General features: G+C 50.7%; 1 protein-coding gene across 1 annotated transcript in view; it reads left to right on the forward strand.

The window, feature by feature from the left end:
* The first annotated feature begins 6 nt into the window (after positions 1–6).
* Positions 7–23,627, forward strand: part of LOC144936208 (N-acetylgalactosaminyltransferase 7-like) — a 99,109-nt gene continuing 75,488 nt past the window's right edge. The window contains 2 exon segments of the mRNA XM_078863191.1: positions 7–1,521; positions 1,524–1,633. Coding sequence (XP_078719317.1) covers positions 1,446–1,521; positions 1,524–1,633 — 186 coding nt within the window. The 5' untranslated portion in view covers positions 7–1,445.

A 23,627-nucleotide genomic window follows, 5' to 3' on the forward strand; every position in this document is an offset into this window, starting at 1 on the left:
TGAGACACACAGAGACACACACGCACGTGTGAGACACACACACACACAGAGACACAGACACACAGAGAGAAACAACACAGAGAGAGATAAAGACGCAAGACACGGAGCACAAACAGAGACACACACACAGAGAGACACGCACACACACAGAGACACAAACACAGAGACACACACAGAGAGAGACACACAGAGACACACGCACAGAGACACACACACACAAACACACACAGACACACACAGACACACAGAGACACACACGGGATGTACCTCGAGACACGCACGCTCGTGCGGAGACAGAGAGACAGTCCTGTTGGCGGTGTGTGCACGTAAGAGACACGTCGGAGCCGACAGGCGACATCATCGACTTGGAAACACGGAGCCAGAGAGAGGAGAGAGAGTAGAGAGAGAGAGAGAAGCGAGAGGATAGAGAGAGAGGAGAGAGAGAGAATCGCGCACGCACGAACGCGCAACGATAATCGACTTGGTGCGCGGCGGGGCTAGAAGACAGCGGAGACTTTAAAGGAGACGCAATCAGCTTGACTCGAGACGCAGATGGGAGCGAGACGAGAGCCGAGATAAGAGAGACACCGAGCCGAGGAGGAGGAGGAAGACACGATCGGATAGACACCCACCAACACCACCAGCACCACCACCAGCACTTGAGACGCACGTGGATTCGCTAGGCACACGCGTCGACTTACACGCACATGCGTAAGGCACATTCCAAGACGCGCACACGCGGACACGCACACACACACACGGCGAGAGGGATACACAGGAAGACAAGAACGAATCTGCGCTTCATTAGAGGCATGCATAGGGGGTCACAGGCCATGTGTCACTGGGCAGTGTAGAGTGAAGATCAGCGCTGTTATTCCTCGCGACTTCACCTAGAATCGGAATGCCGGCGTGTGTCAAAGCCGGGCTATGAACCGATGCGGTTCACGTTAGTGTACAATGCCGTGTGACTTGCAGCATAGCTGCTTGTATGATAGAGCACATGTGTAGTCGTGTGTCTGTGGCATAGGCAGTTAGGCAGCATACGCAGTGAGAGGTTGGAAGGAAAAGCAGCAGCGCACACACAACACGTGCGCGCGTGCGTGTGTTAGCAGCACGCGTACCTGTAGTTGTAGTTACTGCATCGCATGTAGCGTTGGGATTAGAGTCCCGTGTGTGTGTGTAGTTATGTATACACATGTGGTAGGCGGTGATGCAGTTGGAGCTTGTGTGTATGATGTAGTAGTAGTGTGTGTGTTATGATATTTGAGGCAGTCAGGCAGGTTGTATGTGCAGTGGATGGTACAGGTAGGGTGTAGTGCAGTGTGTATATGGTACAAGGCAGGGTGTATGTGTAGTGTATGGTACAGGCAGGGTCTATTTGTAGTGTATGGTATAGGCAGGGTGTATGTGTAGTGTATGGTATAGGCAGGGTGTATGTGTAGTGTATGGTATATGCAGAGTGTATGTGTAGTGTCTATATGATACAGGCAGGGTGTATGTGTAGTGTAGGGACGAATGGTAAACGATGAGGCTGCGAACGGGGCTCCTGCTACGGGCTCTGTCTCTGCTGGGGGTCGTGGCCGTGGTGATGCTGCTGTGGATGAGCTCCTTGGGTGGCTTCGGAGATGTGTCCGTGAGTACCCTTCGATCCATCATCCACCTACCCCATCCACCAGTGCCTGTGTACAATCAGTCTGTCTATGAATCTACTCAACAGTTTCTGCGTCTCCATCTTTCCAGGAATGTGTCTATCCATCTCACGTCAATTCATCCATCCGTGTTTCTGTCCGTCCGATCAGTCCATCCGTATATTAATCAACTCTGCTTATACGTTTATCCATCTATATATGTCTGGCCTTATGTCCATCCCCTCCATATGTGCAATCTCCAATTCCTCCATGTCTCTAGCAATCCCTCTATACAGCCAGCCAACTTTCCGTAAGTAATTCTCTATGCCAATACCTCCGTCCACCAATTCGTGCGTAAATGCCATCAAGTCTGCTGTATTCATAAATGTCAATATTTTCATCCCTCTACACATCCAATCACAATAACACCAGCCCGTACATTAAGTCAAGATATCCATGCCCACGAGTAACCATCCATCCCTTCGATCCGACCATCGCGTTTATCCTTTTATCCACCAAACTATCCATCTAATCATTCATCCATACACCCCTCTATGCAGCTCTCTATATAAGCATCTACTTATCAAGCCAGCTCTCTAGGTATATGTCTAGCCATCCAATCATCCAGCCACAAATCCACGTAAATTTTCATTAATCTCACCATCCTCTCTATCCACGGATGCACCTCATCATCCATCCCTCCCTCCCTCTGGTCAAACATCTCTTTATCAAGACCTGCATCCCTATGTCCATCCATATACGCAACAATTCATCCCTCTGATCGTCAGTTAATTCGTGATTCTATCTAACCATCCATCGCTCGTTTCATCACCCACATGATCATTCATCCAATCCACTCTTCATCCCTCTATCCAAGCTCACATGCCTACAACCACCAACTTTCCCATCCACACTTACATCCCCTGCAGCCATCCCTTGCCTGAATGTTGCTTCCAGCGCACGCGACGCGCGCCTTGGCTTGATTATACTTCCTTGTGCTCTATCGGATTCCTTTCACCATTCATTGATGATAATGGCAAGGTACATACTTGTAAGTGTGCAAATGTGTAACATATGTCTCTGCATAGCATGTACAAAGACACGAAGATCTCCCGTGTAGCCTTCACAGACTGTAGGGGCAAGTGCTGTTAGCGAGCATTTATAAAGCCGGCACGGCACACGAGGGGGTGGGTGGCCAGCACCACGCCCGGCCGCCTTTATCTTTCTAATGGCGATGTTTTTACGCACCGCACCAGGTACTCATTTGAGGCCGAGTCGACCTAGGAGAGGCCCAGGACCAGGTCAGATAATCGTCCCTAATTTTTGTCGTGAACAGGAATCGAACTGGGGTTCGCTAACCGCGTGCTGCGCTTCGTGTGTACAAAGCCACACATGCCCACATGTTGACATGTATGTACAATGACACACATGTCCACATGTATGTCTCTGTGTGTACAAATATACACATGCCCACATGTATGTCTTCGTGTGTACAAAGACACACATGCCCACATGTATGTCTTCGTGTGTACAAAGACACACATGCCCACATGTTGACATGTATGCACACCATGCTGTTAACACCAATTAAAAAACACTCCAATGGCATTATACAGCACCTGTGCGGTGATGAATCAATAGAACTGGTACTGTATATATTGTATGGGACTTGGACCGTCATAATAACGTGGAATTTCCACTACTTGCTCAGGACACAAGTGTCGACATGCACTACCCAATACTTCTTTAGGCAACGGTGGCACCTCATGGGTTCGATATAGCCCCGTATGTGCGTGTGTATTACAACTATCTATGCTGAATTGCTTTGTGTGTACCCGGTATGTATGCATGCTGAACTTCTTTCGCACCGTACGTATCCCGCGTACCCTCCACATGTGTGTGGCTATGTGCTGTGGAATCTTTCAGCCTCACCTCGCAGTTGATAGAGATTGGCAGCCCTCCGTCGTTCACTCTATGCCTTAATGTGGAGATCCATTTATTGGATATTGGTCCTATACAATAATGCCTTAGTGTGCACGGCGTACGCGTGTGTGGTGTGTACACGTGTACGCGTGTATGCATTTGTGCGCATGCGGTGTGAGCAGGCGATTCCCGGCCACAGCCAACATCGGTGGCAAATTCCTGAACAGGCCATGGGTTTGTCCAAGGTCCACTCAGCCTGAAATAAATGTGTGCGTACATCGGCATTGATGTGGCCACACCATTACACGTGAGCGCTGTTCTAGCCCTAACAGGTGCTCGCAAATAGGACTTGTCTCAAAAGTCTGAGAAGGTTGCACGGACGATGTACGTCATCGCGATGTACGTCATCGCGCGCTGGTTTTTGTTTTGTATCTGCCGCGCGTATTACGAGCAGGTGCGGTGCCGGATTATCTTGGTAGCAAAAGTAACCTCGTATGTAGTAGCTATTACATATTTAGTAGCTATTACATATTTAGTAGCTATTACATATGTAGTGGCTATTAAATATGTAGTAGTGGCTACGGGCCCCGCACTTTCAAGGGCCCCGCGCTTAATGCTTTCAAGCTATCAATTCCGGTTCAGTGATTCTGCACTTGCTCTATTACTATAGTACTATACCGCCTTCAACTTTTATGAACGACTGGGTGTTTAAAGTTAGCGATTTGTCGTATTATCTGGCTGTATAGCAAATGAAAAAATGCAATTACTTTACTATGCAAGTTAAAAAAAATTGTCTTTTACTATTTATTAGTTTTATTTTAATTTATGGCCCCTTTGTAACATATGCTACAGGCCCCACAATAGCTTAATACGAGCACTGAGCAGGGGATGTCACGTACCGCATAGGGCCATTAAGCTGCAGGGAATGACTTCTTGGCCGTTCATCGACAATAATTAATGAGGCGACACCCTCACACTCGTGTTCTCCACGTAATCGCAACATCGGTAGTTCCAACAAGTGCACACCTGCGTACGTGAGCGCGTACGAGATCGTGTTGGTGGTGATCATGCTGCTGCTGCTGCCGCTGCCGCTTTACGAAATCGTTCCCCGAGCGTGAATAAGGAGTGCAATCAGGCAGTGGATTTTCAAGGGAAAGAATACAATCGGTGACGTTTCGAGCAACCCTTATGCAATCTGTCTCTCTGGCCTCTTCGATGTATGCGCTATATAAAGGGCCATTGGCCAAAACGTTGCACATCGTAAAGTTTTACTTTTAATGCCACAGTGTTACATTTTGATTTAAAGCTTTCGTGACTGCAGGGATTCAGATTCTTGGTTATTTCGGTGAAGTGACCACGACTGAAAGCACCAAGAGTATGCCACAGTGTTGTTGACGAATGTTTTGAGTGTTTGTTGTTATTTATGGACGGATGTGCTGGCCACCTTTGTTGGGATTTTATTTTGTATCACAATTGACCGAGCGCACAGACCCAAAGGCAGTAACTCAAAAGCGGTCAGCAAAGGAGCACTTACGGCCGTACAGCAGATAGGAAATGGGACTTTTTTTTATTTGCCAAATGGGACCTTTTTTGCCAGGATTGCCAAGTAAGGGTAAAGCCTATTCTCATTGTTCTATTCTTTGGTTCTTTCGGTAAAGTCACGTAGATAGGGAAATAATAAAAATATGAAAAAAACCACGACGTTTCGATCGCAACACAAGCAATCGTCATAAGGTGAACAAATGCAGCAGGCGGACGGCTGATTTTTTTTTTAATCATTTTATTATTTTTCTATCTCCGTGACTTTACCGAAAGAACCAAAGCATATGAATTCCTGCGGTCACGAAAGCTGTAAGTCAAGACCTATTCTCATTATTTTCATAATTTTTATTTCATACAGCAGATTAGAACTAATACGTTTCTAGAATTGAGTGAAAGTTATAGTAACGTGCGAATTACGTTGCTGGAAAAAAGTCCCCCGTCCCCCCCCCCACCCCCGAAGCCGGCAACTAATCACAGCGATGATAGTGCAGCGAGTTAATAGCTAGCACATGTCCTTGAATTGAGCCAGGGTCAGAGGGACTCGTGGGGGGGGGGAAGAGTCAACGGAAGTTCGGGAGTTAAGCCGAGCGATGAGAGTAAGGAGAGAGAGAGAGAAAGAGATAAATGCTGTGCCCTGCAATGCAGTGATTGAAAACGCTGCGCGGGTGGAGATGCAAAGAGAGAAGGGCGGGAGAGCTAGCAAGTTGTAAAGCTCATGGGGCTATAACGGCCACGGTGATAGCCGAAAAAGATTGACAAGGGAAGCGACCACGACGTTGAGCGAGTATGCCGGAGTGAAGCGGGTTAAAGTCTAGGAGGCTGAATCAACCCAACCGGTCGTTTCAAATTCCAGCGATTCACCATCCGCACGACGTGTCGGTCATGGTGTTGTTCATTTTTGTTTTACCAAAATGTAACAATGCCGGTTTAGCGCCGGCTGAGGGAGGGCAGTGCCGCTTCTGTTATCGTGTGCCAGGGATGCGAGCCGTGGCCGAGAGTCAAACTCCAGTCGCCGTGGTTTTTATCATCGGTTTTCACCCCCCCCCTCCTTCACGAGGTCAAGAAAGCCTTTCAAGTAGGGGGGGAGGCGCAGGCTGCGGCATAGATACCGTGCAGGCAACGCACTTATACACACAACACGAACCACGTGGCTGGCTAACCCTGCAAGTGACTTGGGGCAGCTGTTAGCTCCAGCAACCCGTGCACGCCAAGGGAGATGTTCAAGTGCCATGAGTGGGGGGGGGGGGCTGGAGGGGCGGTGCGTGGCGGAGCGGTGGCACAGCGATTAGCGCACTGCGCTACGAACCCGCCGACCCGAGTTCGATTCCCGCTCACGGCCAACACCGGTGACGATTCTCTGGACCGCTCCCGGGCCTCTCCTAGGTCGACTCAGCCTCAAATGCATACGTGGTGCGGTGTGTAAAACATCGCCACTGGAGAGACAAAGACGGTCGGGCGTGATGCTGTGGCCACCCACCCCCTCGGGTGCCGTGCCGGCCCTTCATAGGTGCTACTCGCGAACAGGACTTGCCCCAACAATCTTCTAAGGCTATACGGGGATCTTTTGTCTTTGGTGTGTGGGCGGTGATGATGCGCAGGGATAAGTGGTCTTGATGGAGTAGGGGGGGGGCGGCCGCATTTCCACCAGAAAGGGTTGAGAAGGAACCACTTGGATGAAGCAGAAACGCAAGTCGAGTGAGGCTCTGCTCGCGATTCAACAGCGGCCCGTTATCCATCAGCGCGTTTGTTTCAAAACAATGAGGTCATCCCGCTTTTATTGCACGCGTGTGCACGTGCAGGGCCTTTTTGTAAATCCATTTTTGGGCACCCCCGCAAAGCCCTTTGCGGGCCTTGGGTTATTTCACCAGACCATCACCACCACCACCACCACCATGCTGGTTAGTGCGGGTTGGTGAAGGGTGAGTTGTAAAGCGATGGAAGCACAGAAGTAGAGTGTAAAAAAATTTGATCTTGCTGAAATGTCGTCACGGGAATTCATTTGGCGGTCGCCAATTCATGCGCATCACGAAGGTTCTTAGACCGAAACAGGAGAACTTCTTCACAATTCTGGCAAATCGCCCGATGAAGCCGGTTGTGATCACCAGCGAAACGTCGTACTCAAATTGTGAATGTTGTGGGTTTACTATCCAACACACCGGTGTGCTGATGTGGTGACAAACCTCACTGATTGGCCGCGTCGGGCCGTGGCGACGTTAACGACACATTTTATATTTACGCGATCTAACCCAAAGAAACCTCTGTGATTGATAATATTGGTCACGAAAAGCCAACTGCGAGCTAATTCGTGCACGGTCCAGGCACCACCCGGCTGATCCTTGAAGCCACGGAGGCCAGCACGGCTCTAGCTGTAACGGGTGTAAACAATCTCACAATGCGGGACAGATTCCTTAATGCACTTAGGACACCCGTCCCGAGAGTTATTGCCGCGGCCCAAAATACACTCCCCGTTTGGTTATTTTCCCCTCGGGACAAGACCGTTGAAGTCTGGCGCGTGTTTCTTTTTATTGCGTGCGTTCCAACAGCCCACAGGGACGCGCATTAATGCGGCTTATCCCGCGACATTTCTGGGAGGCTTTTTGTTTTTTTTCCTTCACGCAATGTTGTCTTGGCCATGCAGGCAAGAAACTCGCAGACGGACAAGACGGGACGAACCCGTGCGCCACTTTGTCGAGCAAACGACGTCCCCCTGAGGTCAGCTTGCGGCTTCGGTCGAGGGATTTCCACAGAAATTTGTACTTTAAAAAAAAAACGTCTTGTTATTTTTCTTCTCGATAATTTATCGCCAATTACGGTATGCCGCATGCCGGGGGCTGCGTTCGTAAATTTTACGGTGGGATTTGTTCGAGGCTTAATTTTAGAGCGGCGAGCTTGCCACAAAGACAAAGATCCCCACCCCCCTTAACAGCCTTGGTGGAGCAAGTGATGTTAGCGAGCACCTATCAAGGCCGGCACGGCACACACGAGGGGGTGGGTGGCCAGCACTGCGCCCGACCGCCTTTGTCTCCCCAGTAGCGATGTTTACACATCGCACCGAGTACTCATTTGAGGCTGGGCCGACCTAGGGGATGGGCCCAGGAACGGGTTCAGATAACCGTCAGTGGCGTTGGTGGCCGTGAGCGGGAATCAAACTCTGGTCGCCGGGTTTGTAGCGCAGCGCGCTCACCGCTGTGCCACGCTCCCCACTTGCCACACACGCACGCGCACACACACACGCACACGCACGCGCACACACACGCACGCGCACGCGCACACACACACGCACGCGCACACACACGCACGCGCACACACACATGCACACACGCACACACGCGCGCACACACGAAAGTTCTGGCTTCATCACAGGTGACCGGGTCCTGATTTCTAACCCCGTCATCTCAGCCGTGCCGCTTCATCGTTCTGACGTACCCATTGCGATTTGTCACGAATCACCGGGCTGCGTCCGCCTGCTGCCGCACAAACTAATAACAAAAGTCACAAGTCGCCACAAACTACAGGGCGGCGTCTGAGGGCGGTTCGAGCGCTGCATCCCTGGCGTGGGATGTTCATCCGCGTTATTTTTTTTACTTTTTGTATTCCCCAAAAGGCAACCCCCCGCTGCCCCTGTCTCGAAGGGGTCGGAAAACGTGCGTCCCGATGCCAAGGGGGAAAACAGTCGCCTCCTCATCGCTGCTTTCATCGTCACTACCACACTTTTCCGTTCCCGTGAACTCCACCAATTGATGCCTCCACCCCCGTTGAGGGCTTGATCTACCGGACTGTCAACCACGCCGCAAGGACACACGCAACACCCCCCTCTCTCTCTCTCTCCCCCTCTCTCTGTCGTCTCTGCTGCCTACCTCAAGGCTGCACCACTTCAGAAATCACCTCCCGTCGCCTCTCTTCTCTCCCAACCAACGTCTCAACTGTGACCCGCCGCAAATCTGATGGCGCTGTTTGTTCCTGGCCGCTTGGTGCTTTGGGCCTTATTGGGATTCTTGGGCCTGTGCTCGGAAACCACGCTAGTGATGGTGATGATGATGATAATAATTAAAAAAAGCAAAGCAGCTGCTGCCGGCTTTGGCGTTCCCAACCTCGAACACGACCCCGCTCGTAAACAGCCCGGCGGTATTTTAATTTGGCCGCGTCGCGCGAATGCAGGGCGATCCATTCACAGATACCCCCACTGCTTTTACTATGGATGCACGCGTGTGGACTTCTTTTTCACCGTACGTTGACGAGCGCGCTAATCGTAGCTGCGGGGGAAGGACAACAAACTAAACACAAAAATCAGTTCTAAAGAAATGAGCTTTTGATCTAGATTTTTAAAAGTGTCACAGCTCCAGCGGCTTCCTGACATCGGGAAGGAGGAGAGCGTTCCAGACGGCTCAGAATCGCATCTGAAAGTGCCGCGCGATGCGGTGACGACCGCCTTTGTTCGATCGTCAATAGCCTCCCTCGGGTGGTTGAAATGTTGTGTGAACGTTGTGGGAGCGACGGCTCCATGTCCCACAGAGGAGTACTCAAAGAAGAAAAAAATTACACGTGTGATCCATTGCGTCGAGATTCGCGGGAGATGCGTAGAAGAGTCGGAGTCCCGTGTTGTTCTCTATATCAACCGCATCCGTATATTATTAGTTTTATTGAGGAATTAGGAATAAGCAATGGCATTTGCCGGGCAATTTAAATGCCCCAAATAAAGCGCCTTTTACATCACATTTCACCTCCACCGTTCCAGTGCCCGGCTGAAATTCACTACTCTGTGCTTTGGCCTCGTGGGGTATCCACAAATGGATCGCCACCTACTAATTCCAAAGCTGTTGAGTGGGTTAAACCGACAGGCGGCTTGTGCCGAGCGGGTTTGCCCAGGAAGAGGTCCCAGGCCCCAGCAAAATGCAAATGCGTCTCCCATATCGGACCTGGTTGCTGCGCGAGGCACATTTAATCTCATGCTTACATAAAGGATAATACCTGTCACGACTAGCACTGCTGCATCGGTAACAACCGAGTGTTAGCGTTTCAAAACGGGTATTTCGGAACGAAAGCAGAAAACGGGGGAAATTAAAAATAAATCCTGATCCTTTCGATTTAAAGCTTTCGTGACTGCAGGGATTCATCTGCTTGGTTCTTTCGGTAAAGTCACGTAGATTGGAAGTAATAAAATAATAAATATAAAACATAATAAAATAATTCTCACGACGTTTCGGCCACAACGCAAGCAGCCGTCTGAATGACGCTGTCTTTCTGACAGACCTGTTCTTCACCTGAGGACGGCTGCTTGCGTTGTGGCCGAAACATCGTGACAATTATTTTATTATGTTTTATTTTTATTATTTTATTATTTCCATTCTATGTGACTTTACCGAAAGAACCAAGAAGATAAATCCTGATCCTATTGCGGATGGGTTACACGTACAGCACGCTTTGTCATTCCACTGCTGGATGAGGACCCCGCGCCACGCCTGCGTGGGTCGTGGGAGCTATGTAGCCATACTTCTTCACCACGCCGGTGAGTGTGGGATTGGCGGAGGCTCACGGCGCGAGAATGGATCTTGCTGCACTGCCCTTTGCTGCACACCAAATACAACAGATTCCCCCGTATAGCCTGGAAGAGACTTTAGGGGCAAGCGCTGTTAGCGAGCAGCCCTATTGCTGCCCACCACGACAATGACAACACGGTCGCTCAGACAAGCACGATCCAGGCTCAAATTCCAGCTGAGCTTGCGAGATTCGACGAGGATGGGTGAAAATTCTAGACGATTTGGTAACACTGGTCAACAACAAAAAAACATTTTTTTCTGGCCTGGACTTTTGCAGCTGTTATAGACTAATTTCAGGGTGCTGATTCCAAATCTGATCTCAGATTTGCTTTATCACATCTCATTTTTATGCTATCGGCATACCCCATTTTCATTGATTTTACCCGAAATTAACTCTGTCACTTATGATTGCAAGTTGTTGCGAGTCAGTGACTGCTTTAGTGTTAAAATATGGTGCTGTATTTTTAGTATAGTGCGTTTATAATATCATTTTATGTAGATATCCACATTTATTTAATATTTTTCTTCTGCAGTTTTTATTGAAAATGCAATATTTGATATCTCAAAAACCTGATATGATAGACAAAAAACTGATGCCAGACTTGGAATCAGCACCCCAAAATTACCTTAAAACCGTTGGAATATCTTATGCCAGAAAAAAGTGTGTCGACCAGTGTAATAGGGCCCTCTGCTTGTGTGTGATTTATACGCGCGCGCGCGCGTGTGTGTGTGTGTGTCGGGGCTGTCAAGCTGTACACGTTTACATAAGGCCCGAACGCTGTCGCGCATCCGAGCTGGAGCGGAAGAGCGGACGCGACTTTGTCCGTCCGCGACGCAGTGATTTATATTTTTATATTTTTTAATTTTATTTCTACCTGCGTGATTTTACCGAAAGAACCAAAGAGGAGTGAGACTCTCAAATCTCCGCACGGATGGATTTGGTAGTCCATTCCCCGTTACCGCCACCAATCGCCACCACTCACCGAGGCTCAACCTCGCTTTCGCGTCCGAGATGTGACGAGGTCGGGCACGCTCGGGGAGGTGGGGGGGGCGATTTTTTTTGGTCGCAGACTTGAAAATCCGCACACGCGGCAGAGGAGCGTGACGGCGGCCGTCGCGGACGAGGGTTTTCACGACGTTGAGTCAACGTCAGGGTTGAGATTGCTGACTAACGGTGGCGCACGGCGACGTGACGAGATCTGGTTCCCTTCAGCTCAGATCTGGTCTTCCCCGATGACCGCTGAGCCACCACCACCACTCCCCGACTTTATTAAATTATTCAACTATTTTTTTTTTTACCGGGTAAGGCCCGCTGGAGCTATCTAGCTTTTTTTTTCACAAGTGACCTGGGCCTCAAATGATTGCTCGACGAAGTGGATCATCGCGTGGACATTGATAGCAGCCAAATACTCGAAACGCGTGTTTCTAAATGTGGAGGGAAACACCGGAGGACCCGGGGAGAATATCCAAACTCCAAATATACAGCAGCAGGCGTCAGGATCGGGATCGAACCCACGCACTCCTGTATACCAGGCGAGGTAGGTAACATCTCCTAGCCACCGTGATGATGATGAGAGAGAGACACGCAAACTCCAAATATACAGCAGCAGGCGTCAGGATCGGGATCGAACCCACGAACTCCTGTCTACCAGGCGAGGTAGTTAACATCTCCTAGCCACCGTGATGATGATGAGAGAGAGACACGCAATCTCCAAATATACAGCAGCAGGCATCAGGATCGGGATCGAACCCACGAACTCCTGTATACCGGGCGAGGTAGTTAACATCTCCTAGCCACCGTAACTCGGCATCGGCACACCCGTGCCTTCAAACGCACAGACACGCCAGCGACGCACCACCTGCTCTCCCCGCAATCCCCACAACATAAATACGCGAACCGGCAATTAAAATTGCGCGCGGCGTAGATGGCACGTCCGCTGCATCCAGATTGGGCGACTCTTCAGGGTCGTCGGTGTTTCCCCCCCTCCCCCTCCCTGACGCAGTTTTCACGCTCCGGTGCAGTTGCACCGCCTGCACACTCGAGTCACCAGCGGATCCGCTCGTGCCGAGGGGAAACGGGGACCCCCACCGCCACCACCCCACCTCCCTTAGCTCAAGGGAGGCACCGAGACCAAAACATCCCGAGAGCCTGACGAATCTCATGGTCCCATCCCCCAGCGGTCCACTAACCCCGGGCGTACGGAAACTCAATCAGTGTTACCATACGTTGCTCCGAAGGCCTTCGTTGGGGTCTGCTGCGCCCTACGAAGACGTGAATAAAACAAGTAAATTACTTTGAAGACAAATGTTAAACGCAGGCGTGAGTAACGTTACGATCGGCGTGTGTCTGTTGCGCATTCCTCTCCGGCGATCACCCCTTGCCCGTCTGTATGAGCAATGCCCGCAACGCCTGTCGCTTAATTCGATTATTTGTTGCAGCAATTTTCCAGTCCGCTCTGCCGCCGGCGTGAAATGAGGATTTAGAATGTGGGGGGGGGGGGGGGGTGCTCTGCCTCCTCCAGCCCCCACCGACACACGAAGGGGTCGGCGATTCGGTAGAACGCAGAGGTCGCAAACGGGTTTTGATTCCTTACCCGTACCTGGCCGCACCAGGGTCGAAAACGAGTACCCGTACCCGGCCATACCCGTACCCGACCCGTACCCGGCCGGGTACGGGTAGGGTACGGGTATCGGGTACCTGATTGCGACCTCTGGGATGAAGCCATGTTGCAGGCGCGGGTGGGTTGATTCTAGGAACTTGAATTGTGAGAAGAGACAAGACGTTGGGAAATGAGTGACAAACAGTTACTCACCAGTGACTCACGGCGTACCCGTACCCGGCCGCACCAGGGTCGCAAACGGGTACCCGTACCCGGCCGGGTACGGGTAGCCGGGTATCGGGTAGGGTACGGGTATCGGGTACCCGGTTGCGACCTCTGGTAGAACGCCGACACAGACCTCGATTGAGCCTCTGTGACGAGCAATGCGGCGGCGTGGGCCCTGAGCTGCGATCGGGGGACAGCGCCGCCACGGACGGGCGCCTCCACAAACGAGGGTGACCTCACAGTCCGTGACCTATCGTGGTCGCCACGAGGCCTGGTGTTAGACACGAGGTTTTATTCAATCCCCCCCCACCCACCTCACTCATCATAGCCACGCCGCCTATGACCCAAATGACTCAATGTGGAGTGTGCATAGCAATATTCGCCTGCTACTGGCACACCAATGCCCCCGGTCACTCTTGCAAAAATGAGAGACTACCCTCGCCGCTTGAATTCCCACGTCGTTAAACAAAAACCAAAAAACTTCAAACGCCGTCGACGTAGCCCCAAGTTCAATTCCGCCGCCAGCGCGCTCGATGTGACCTCGAAGCAGTCAACGCTTCGAGGTCACGTCAGTGATGCACAGGGGCGGGTGTCAGTTGGAAGGGGCGTTTGTTGCAGTTTTTGTAAGCGTGGCTTATTTATGGAATAGGTAAATCGTCTGGACACAAAGACGTGCACCTGAACGAACCATCACCACGGTGGTATTCTAATTAGCATTGCTCGCTTATCAAGAGCGGTGGACAAATTTTTCCACTCTGAATTACAGGCGTACGTGGTTGATACTACATCCAAGTAAAAACAAAATCACGAGTTTCCTACTCAAATATTTACAGTGTCTGAAAGGTACGTCTGCAACCATGGAAACTGCCCAGATCTGGCCGGTGTTCGAGACCTGACCAGTGCTGCAGTCAGACGTTGGCGTCACAGATGAGACCAGATCCGACCAGGAACTGCGAGAGATGTTATCTCTCTCGCACGGCACGCTGGGAGCCGTGTGTTCGATCCCAGAACCTCACGATGCCCGCGTATTCGATGTTCTTGTTTTCATGTTCTCTCCCTGCCCGTGGTGGTTGCGTGGATTTTTCTCCGGATCCTCCGGTTTTGCCCTCCCCATTTAGAAACAAAACGCATCGCGTTTATTTAGCTTCAATAAATTCGCTCGTGTGATGATGATATAAGCCACTCCTATCAGGTGGTGCCACGTCGCCACTAAAGAGAGCGAATATCTCAGTGGGGGCTTCACCTGGCACAACAAAGCTATTTAGTTTGTTTTACGTTTGGATACAAACAGCACGATAGATATCAAGGGCTGGGTAACCTGAATTACCGGAATGTGTCAAATGTGACAATGGGGACAAATATGGCAGGAATTGCATGGTTCGACTTAGCAACAAAAAACAACCTTACATGTGCAGTGAATACAACAGCCAAAAAAATTAACCCGTAAAAACAAAGTTTTTCACTATAAATCCTTTATATGCGTGGCATCGGTTTTATTTTATTATTCATTTCTGTTTTTCTTGAGTAAGAGTTTCATTTTTATCACATTGGTATTTTAAATAAAATATGGAAAAAAAAATCCTAAAAAGTGGAACATTTTGGAAACATTTTTTCACGAAAATAAATTGTCACGCACAACGAGTCGGTGTGCAAAAATGTCAGCTCGATTGGATCACGGGAAGTGGGTTAAAAAACGACCGAAAGATTTGCACGGTCGTAAGCGCGCAAGCAAGCAAGCAAGTGAACTTAATATAAAGGATTTAAAAATAGCCACGGTGACGCTGGAGGAAACATTGCAAGTCAAAGTGCCGCTAAACCTGTATTTCCGCACTCTCACCAGTTTGAAACTATTCTAACAGTTTTCTGTTTCCTATTGCCCCAAACCATCCTGCATACGCCTGATGTCAACCCTTGCTAATAAAGCAGCGCTGAGCCTCGTTACCACTCAGTCGGAACATTTCTATAGATAACGAGTCAACGCACCGATTCGAAAGCACAAACGAAACGTCACAGCGTGACGCTCTGCTACTCCCGACGCTTTTGGCAAAACAACGTTTCGGAACTCGGGCTTCTTCAGGCCTTGGCCCTCAGATCTGCAATGCTCTGCCTGAAGAACAGCGCCTGAATGCTGAGATCCTCCCATCTCGAAATAAACTACTCAAGACCTCATAATCAACGTTTTTGGGTTTAGATCGCGTTATTTATAAATCTGTCGTAACCCTCCACCACCCGACACGGCCAATCAGTTAAAAAGTGTCACGTTGACAAAAGACAAATAGTTCACTGCTTTAGCCCACCGGTGTGTTGAAGCGTGAAACCACAACATTTACAAGACCTACTTAATTCCGAGGTAATGTTATATCAACTAGAGATATATTTTATTTTTCTTTACAGCGCCTTGAAGCCCTTTTATTGGGTCTGCTGTGCCTTGTAAGAATATTTAATGATCGTGATAATCGTTCAAAAAATAATTATTATCTGGCTCAACCACCTCGATGTAAAATGATAGTTGTTATTATTTCACAATCATCGTTGCTCCACACCAACATCAGCCATACGAAGGAGAAGAGGAACACTCGGATGGCTGAGGGGTTGGCAGTGCCGAGTGTCTCCTCTCTCGTCCGCACAGCGGTGCTGGGGTTTCTCCCGGGGTTCTCTGGTTCCCCCCCTCCTTTCTCCTCCCCCCTCCCCCCCGGACACGAAGCTCAGCTCTCAGTCGCGCGGTTCATGGGCGAACATCCCCGACGCAGAAGCAGTGAAACGGTTCTTGACTTGTAACAAGGGTCGCGAAAGCCGGGGCATCACGTCGCAGTGAAGGATTTTCGACCGACACATTTTTCGGGCTGCGCCTGAAGAAGCTGCCACCGGCAAGTGGAGCGGAACGTCGGACACCGTGCCGAAAAAATAATAAAAAACGGAGAGGCTCGGTGAGGCCCTCTTGGATTACTTATTCTCACGGTTGATTATCGGATTCGTTATTTATTTCTTGACATCTATATTTAACGCACTCTTCTTAACGAACGAGCCGGCACTTCTCAAATCCCAAGGGCAGAATCGCATGACCGCACGAGACGCACGCGCGGCCTCGTCACCGCCGCACCGCGCGGTCCGTGTCCGCACCGCGTGTCGACTGGACGGTCCTCTCGACCGCGCCGCTGATCTGACGAGCGACACCAACACAGCCTGACGAAGCCCAGCGGGGAGTCCCAGATTAGAACCCCCACCCACCCCAGCCCCCAGCCCCCACCCTCCAGCCCGGCGGCGAGGTGAATGGACGGAACGCGACACGACAAGCCCAGTTTGCCCCCTCCCCCACCTCCGGCACCCTCGACTCGTCCTGCCTGCCCGACTGGGGACGAGCAGAGCGAATTGAGTCAAGGTCAAAAGGTCACGGACAATGTCCGTTGATGCCACCACCACCACCACCACACCTCGCCATCCTTTCGTTCATTCAATCCCAGTTCCGAACACTCCCCCCTACCCATTGCCCCCACCTCTGACTTGCCCTTCAGCTCCCGAACCATATTGCTGCCCTCCGCAAGAAATAGATTCGGACTACTGAACCTTCCTATCGTTCTCCGGTGCCCCACCAAACAAAGTGATGTCCCCCCATACCAACATTGCGATCCGGTCATCGTGAGCAGAACAAAATCCTCGCTCCGCTCGCACGAGGTACCGCTGGTCATCACGGCAACGCCTACAGACTCCGCGATACCCGAGGCGTTCATTTTATTTTTTTTGAATTCTCTGATAAAAAGTTAATTTGAGGAAAATTGCTACGTTCCCACTTAGAATTCGTTCTCACGTTTCAAAACGTCCGGCTTCAGTTTTCGAACGTACGGAGCGCATCTCGGAGTCAGCGGTGTAATATACGCGGTGGATTTTGTTGTAAATAAAAAAAAACGCCGACTTCTATAAAATGGGCAAAAATAGCGCGGTCGGTCACGACTTGGGCATCAGCGTCATATATCGCACAGTCCATTAGCTGGGTGAATGATCTCGCGAGTGAGTTCTTGGTCGCGTGATCAATGTAATTTGCCCTTTTCAGGCGGCCGCCGTGTTTAAGTTTGTGAAGCGCCGCTACGACGGGAAGAGGGGGACCCAACGGATCGGAAAGCATCGACAAAATGGGGGTGGGGGGGGGCGTCTCGCTGACTTTCAGGACGAGTTGGCTTCGACAGGGCGCGACGCGAGAACGGATTACGGCCGACAGTCCAGACTGGTGACGGGCACGGCAGCCGAAGGCGGTCGACCGCCGCGGATATGGAGCGGTGAGATGGGTGCATGCGCAGAGGAGTGAGATGGATCGTTCTAAGTGTTGCTTCCCCGACGGTTGGGACTGTGTGTGTGTACGTTGAACTTCTTTCGCACCGTACGTAGCCAACCGCGCTAATCGGATGTGCCCTGGGTAGGACAACAAACGAAACACACAAAGCAGTTGTAAAGAAATTCGTTTTCAATCTCGATGATAGCTCCAGTGACTTCCTAATAAAGGAAGAGCGTTCCAGACGGCCGCAGAAGCGCATCTGAAAGCGCGCGATGGGGCGACCGTCTTTGTTCGATGGCGAGCCAGAAGCCGCTACTGCGAGGATGACCGGAGTTCGCGTGATGGTTTTATCGCTGCTCGACGACGTCTGAAGGACGGCATTGCAAGGGCTCGTCCGCCTCGGAGATGGAGCTGAAGAGATGAACGCGCGTGCAGGAGTGAGACGGAAGTAGCAGCAGTGTGGCGAACCCTACATCCAGCAGTGGATAGATACCGGCCGATGATTGCATCGGCAATGGCAGTGGATAGATAACCAAATTGAGTGGCAGGGGCCGGCACGGTGGCAACGCTTGTGCCTCGCGGCAGGGAGGGCCTGGGCTCGATTCCCGACTGCGGCGTCTTCCCGCGCGGAGTTTGCAAAGTCTCTCCCTGTCCTGCGTGGGTGTTCTCCGGTGAACTCCCACAGCTACAAACATACATTTACTCAACTGGGATGACACAAAGCAGCAACAGCACCCCCCCCCCCCCATCGCAAACTCATGGCAGGGCCCTCTCCTGAAAGAGGGCGTTGACACTCGGCGTGAAACGAGCGAAACAACTGCTGGTGTGTGTCTGTGTGTGTGCGTGTGTCTGTGGGGAGCGGTGGTGCAGCGGTTAGCGCGCTTCGCTACGATCCCGGCGACCGATTTTGATTGCTGGTCAGCGTGACGAGGTAGCGCCGTCACGCGTCACGCAGCCCCAGATTCATCACGCCGATTACGCAACCATCGATCGTAACATTTAACATTTTCACCCCCGGCAGGCGTAGGGCTCACTTTGCAGATTAATCTCTCGCGTTACCAGCAAAGCAAGATGAACGACAAGCTATCATCATCGTCGTCATCGTCATGATCATTGTCGTCATAATCACCATGATCATCATCGTCATCATCAATTGTCGTCATCATCATGATCATCATCGTCGTCATCACCATGATCATCATCGTCGTCATCAATGCCATCATCATGATCATCATCGTCGTCGTCATCATCCTTGTCATCATCATTGTCGACGTCATCATCATCATGATCATCGTGGTCATCATCACCATGATCATCATCATCGTCATCATCATTGCCATCATCATGATCATCATCGTCGTCGTCATCATCCTTGTCGTCATCATCATTGTCGAGGTCATCATCATCATGATCATCATCATCACCATGATCATCATCGTCATCATCATTGCCATCATCATGATCATCATCGTCGTCGTCATCATCCTTGTCGTCATCATCATTGTCGAGGTCATCATCATCATGATCATCATCATCACCATGATCATCATCGTCGTCATCATTGCCATCATCATGATCATCATCGTCGTCATCATCATCCTTGTCGTCATCATCATTGTCGACGTCATCATCATGATCATCGCCAACATCATCGATGCCATCCATGATCCGTCCACAGCATCGGAGCATCAGTGGCCGCTGCCGATCCGTCGCGGGCAAGAGCAGACTCACAGTGCGAACGGAGGCCATGTGGCCACACTGGATAGAGGTCTTGAAAGAAGTGGCGGTACCCACGCTTCACCCCACCGCCCATGTCCTGCCTACACTGCTGGTGTAATTCTAGATTTGAAGCTTTCGTGACTGCAAGGATTCATACTCTTAGGTTTTGTCGGTAAAGTCACGTGGCTCCACCCCCCACCCCAAACCCCCCACCCCGTCCTGCATCCGTCCTCCTTGGCTCCTCCCCCCTCCTCTTACCCTATATAATAATGTCCCATCACTAATAACTCTCACTACAGTTAAATTTCGATTTAAAGCTTTCGTGACTGCAGGGATTCATCGTCTTGGTTCTTTCGGTAAAGTCACGTAGAATGGAAATAATAAAAGAATACAAATCAAACATAATAAAATAATTCTCACGACGTTTCGGCCACAACGCAAGCAGCCGTCCTCAGGTGGAGAACAGGTCTGTCGAGAAGACAGAGTCTGAATGACACACTCCAGGCTTGGAGCGACTATTTAAGCTGGGATGGAGGGGGGAAGGGCGCCTTGACAAAATAATTTGCATATCAAGAGGAATTTAGCACATTTATGGGAAATGCAGATATGCGATTAGTACTACTTGTCAAATGCGTAGGAGGTTTGGCGGGGGGTTTAAAGTCATTATGCCCGTGCATTATGCAGGATTAGCGGCATCAAAGGGAGGGGATAGGGGTAGCATTCATTTTGCTGTGCCTTTTTACACCTGATGAAGGAAGCTTGTGTTGCCTCCGAAACGTCGTGATTTATTATTTTATTTCTATTTTATTTATTAGTAATTTTATTATTATTTATTTATGTTTTACCTACGTGACTTTACCGAAACAACCTAAGAGTACTGCTGGTGTAGGCAGGGCATGGACATGAAACGACAAAACGTCGAGTTACGCATTCCACAGACACGTGTCTGTAAATTTTAAAGCCTCGGGGCTGGACTGTTGCCAAATGGAATGCGAAGCCATTAATTTTACGTGATGGTTTTTTTTGTTTTTGTGCAATCGTCCAAGCGCAGGCTGACACACTACCAACGCCTCGATGCGCTCGGGAAGAACCAGGTTTCAAAATCGCGAGCGGCTCTCACAGCCAGATTGAAGCCGAGGGTCTCGGCAGTGCCAGCGCAACGCTCTGCCCTCTGGGCCACCCAAGGCCAGCTCTGGATAGTGGTGTAATGATCTCACCATTCAGCACAGGACTGTTAAACCAACCAAAACTCGGGCTGTAATTCGTTGGCTTTCAGAACGTCAAAACTGGTCAATTTAGCCTCGGCTATATTTGTGCTAACTTTGAAGGTTCTAACGCTTTCTGAACATCATTCTAATTTACGTTAGTCAGTTCGTCAGTCCCGATTATTTGAATATGTTTGTCAAAATACACTAACATACTACTCGGGGGAGTGGTGGCACAGTGGTTAGCACTCTACACTGCACTATCAACTCAGTAAACTGAGTTTGATTCCCAGCCACAGCAAACATCAGCGGCGAGTGATACCTGAACCGATACACAGCGTGACCCCGTCCTCAATCAACACGCTGTACTGACCAGTGTGGTGAAGTATAGTCTAAACAAAGATCCCCCGTACAGCCTTAAAAAACTGTAGGAGCAAGTGCTGTGAGTAGCACCTATTAAGGCCGGCACGGCACACGAGGGGGTGGGTGGCCAGCACCGTGCCCGGCCGCCTTTGTCTCCCCAGTGGCGACGTTTTACACGCCGCACCAGGTACTCATCGGAGTCATGAGTCGACCTAGTGGAGATGCAGGACCGCTTCAAATAATCATCGACGATGTTGGCCACGAGCGGGAATCCAATCCGGCTCGCCGCGTTCGTAGCGCAGCGCGCGGAGACCGCCCCACGATCCGCTCCCCACGTGGTCAAGTCCGGTGAAGTATGGTCAAACAAACCCTGTGGCCAACGTGGCACGGGGAGGACAACATCCAGCCGTGGGTTGCCAGAGGTGCCGCGAAGTAACGATCGTGAATCACACGCTGGAGCATGACCTCCGTGGAGATGGAATGATGAGATTAGTTTTATGCAACGGCGGTGGCGAGATGGATTTCGCGGCAAGGCAGACCTTCGTTCGGCAGCGGATTGACCGTGACTGATGATGATGATCGTGGCGGCAATGCATGTTATTATTATTATGCACTATACTTTACATTCAGATGGTTTCAATTACTCAGCACTGACAACTGAAGTTCGATGCCAGTGTTGCATAACTGAAACCCTTGTGGTCGCCTACACCAATATAATTCTTTACAATCGTGTGCAGCCCTTTCGTGAAAGCCACTGCTGGATAAGGGGCCTCCCCATGCCGCGCGGGTCGTAAGGGATTTTTTCGACCGTACTTCACCACCCTGGCGCTCAGCGCTGCAGCGTCACGATTGCCTCCGTCCACGTGGCCGGGTTTGCGAGACGAATGGGAATCGATGTCCAAACCTGGCTGCGCCTGAAAGTGATGATGATGATGACGACCGAGTGTGATGATTGAAATTACAGGGGTGGTGGGGATGGCTTGGTGGCCAGAGGGCCGAGCCTTGCAGCGCCGCTGCGAGCCGGGGTTCGAATCCAGGTTTCAGCCGACCGGTGATTTAAACCTGGTTCTCAAAGTGTAGCCTCACGATTCTAGATTTACTTGATACAGCTGTCGTGGCTGTGACGGTTCCACCTGAAGACGGAAGCTTGTGTTGCCTCCGAAACGTCGTGATTTTTATTTTATTTAACTTTTATAAAAAAAAATTTTACCTACGTGACTTTACCTGCACCACAATAACCCATCGCTCTCAATTCGCGTGCACACTTAGTTCGGCGCTACCCCAGAATTAAAATGTAGGGCGGGTGCGCGTGGGGGGGGGGTGTTTCTTCCTGCTCCGTGACGAAATATTTTACTCTCATATGGCAGAGAGAGTGGGAAAGTGCTGCCCTCTATCGTGCGAGTACCAGTGGCCACTCGGCAGGGTCTCGGAAGCAGTCCCTTTCCCCGGCGTGCAGGGGCGCACTGCTTGCCTGCGAGAGATGTGGGCTCACAAGACGAGCATGTCTTCTTGGTTCTTTCGGTAAAGTCACGTAGAAATCTTAAAGTTTTATGGAATCCCACCCCGTAGTGGCGGTTAAATTTCGATTTAAAGCTTTCGTGACTGCAGGGATTCATCTTCTTGGTTCTTTCGGTAAAGTCTACGTGACTTTACCGAAAGAACAAATAAGATGAATCCCTGCAGTCACGAAAGCTTTAAATCGAAATTTAAGACAAGTATGGAATTCTAACCCAAATCAACGTTTCTAACAGCGACCGGCAAAACCGTTTCTCCATCCCAGGAGCGGCTTTGGAACCATCTCGCAGCGGCTTTTGTCTGGAAAATCGAACAGAGACGGCCGCTGCATCGCGCGCTTTCAGATGCGCTTCTGGGGCCGTCTGGAACGTTCTTCCTTTATTAGGAAGTCACTGGAGCTATCATCTAGATTGAAAACTCATTTCTTTAGAACTGCTTTTTGTTTTCGGCTTGTTGTCCTTCCCCCGCACCTCCGATGAGCGCGGTTGGCTACGTACGGTGCGAAAGAAGTTCAACGTACGTACACACACACACACACGTACGGCAGCTTTCGCGAATTCCGCTCAGGGCGACTCGATCGGAGATGCGCCCAGTTGCGTCACCTCGTCGCAGCGCCCACCCTGCCAACGACCGATCACCACCGCCGCTCCAAACTCGGAATAGGAAAGCCACCCGCCCCCCATCTCCCCCTGCACACACGCACAGAGCACCAACGTACACACACGCACACACACAGCACAGCACCAACGTACACACCCACGCACACACACACAGCACCAACGCACACACGCACACGCACACAGACGCACACACGCACGCACACGCACAGCACCAACGTACACACACACGCACACACACAGCACCAACGCACACACACGCACACACGCACACGCACACAGACGCACACACGCACGCACACGCACAGCACCAACGTACACACACACGCACACACACAGCACCAACGTACACACACGCACACGCACACAGACGCACACACGCACACATGCACGCACACACACGCACACACACAGCACCAACTTACACACACGCACGCACACAGACGCACACACACGCACGCACACGCACAGCACCAACGTTTGTAT

The sequence above is a fragment of the Lampetra fluviatilis genome, chromosome 15 (assembly GCF_964198595.1).
Source record: "Lampetra fluviatilis chromosome 15, kcLamFluv1.1, whole genome shotgun sequence".
NCBI classification, from domain to species: domain Eukaryota; kingdom Metazoa; phylum Chordata; class Hyperoartia; order Petromyzontiformes; family Petromyzontidae; genus Lampetra; species Lampetra fluviatilis.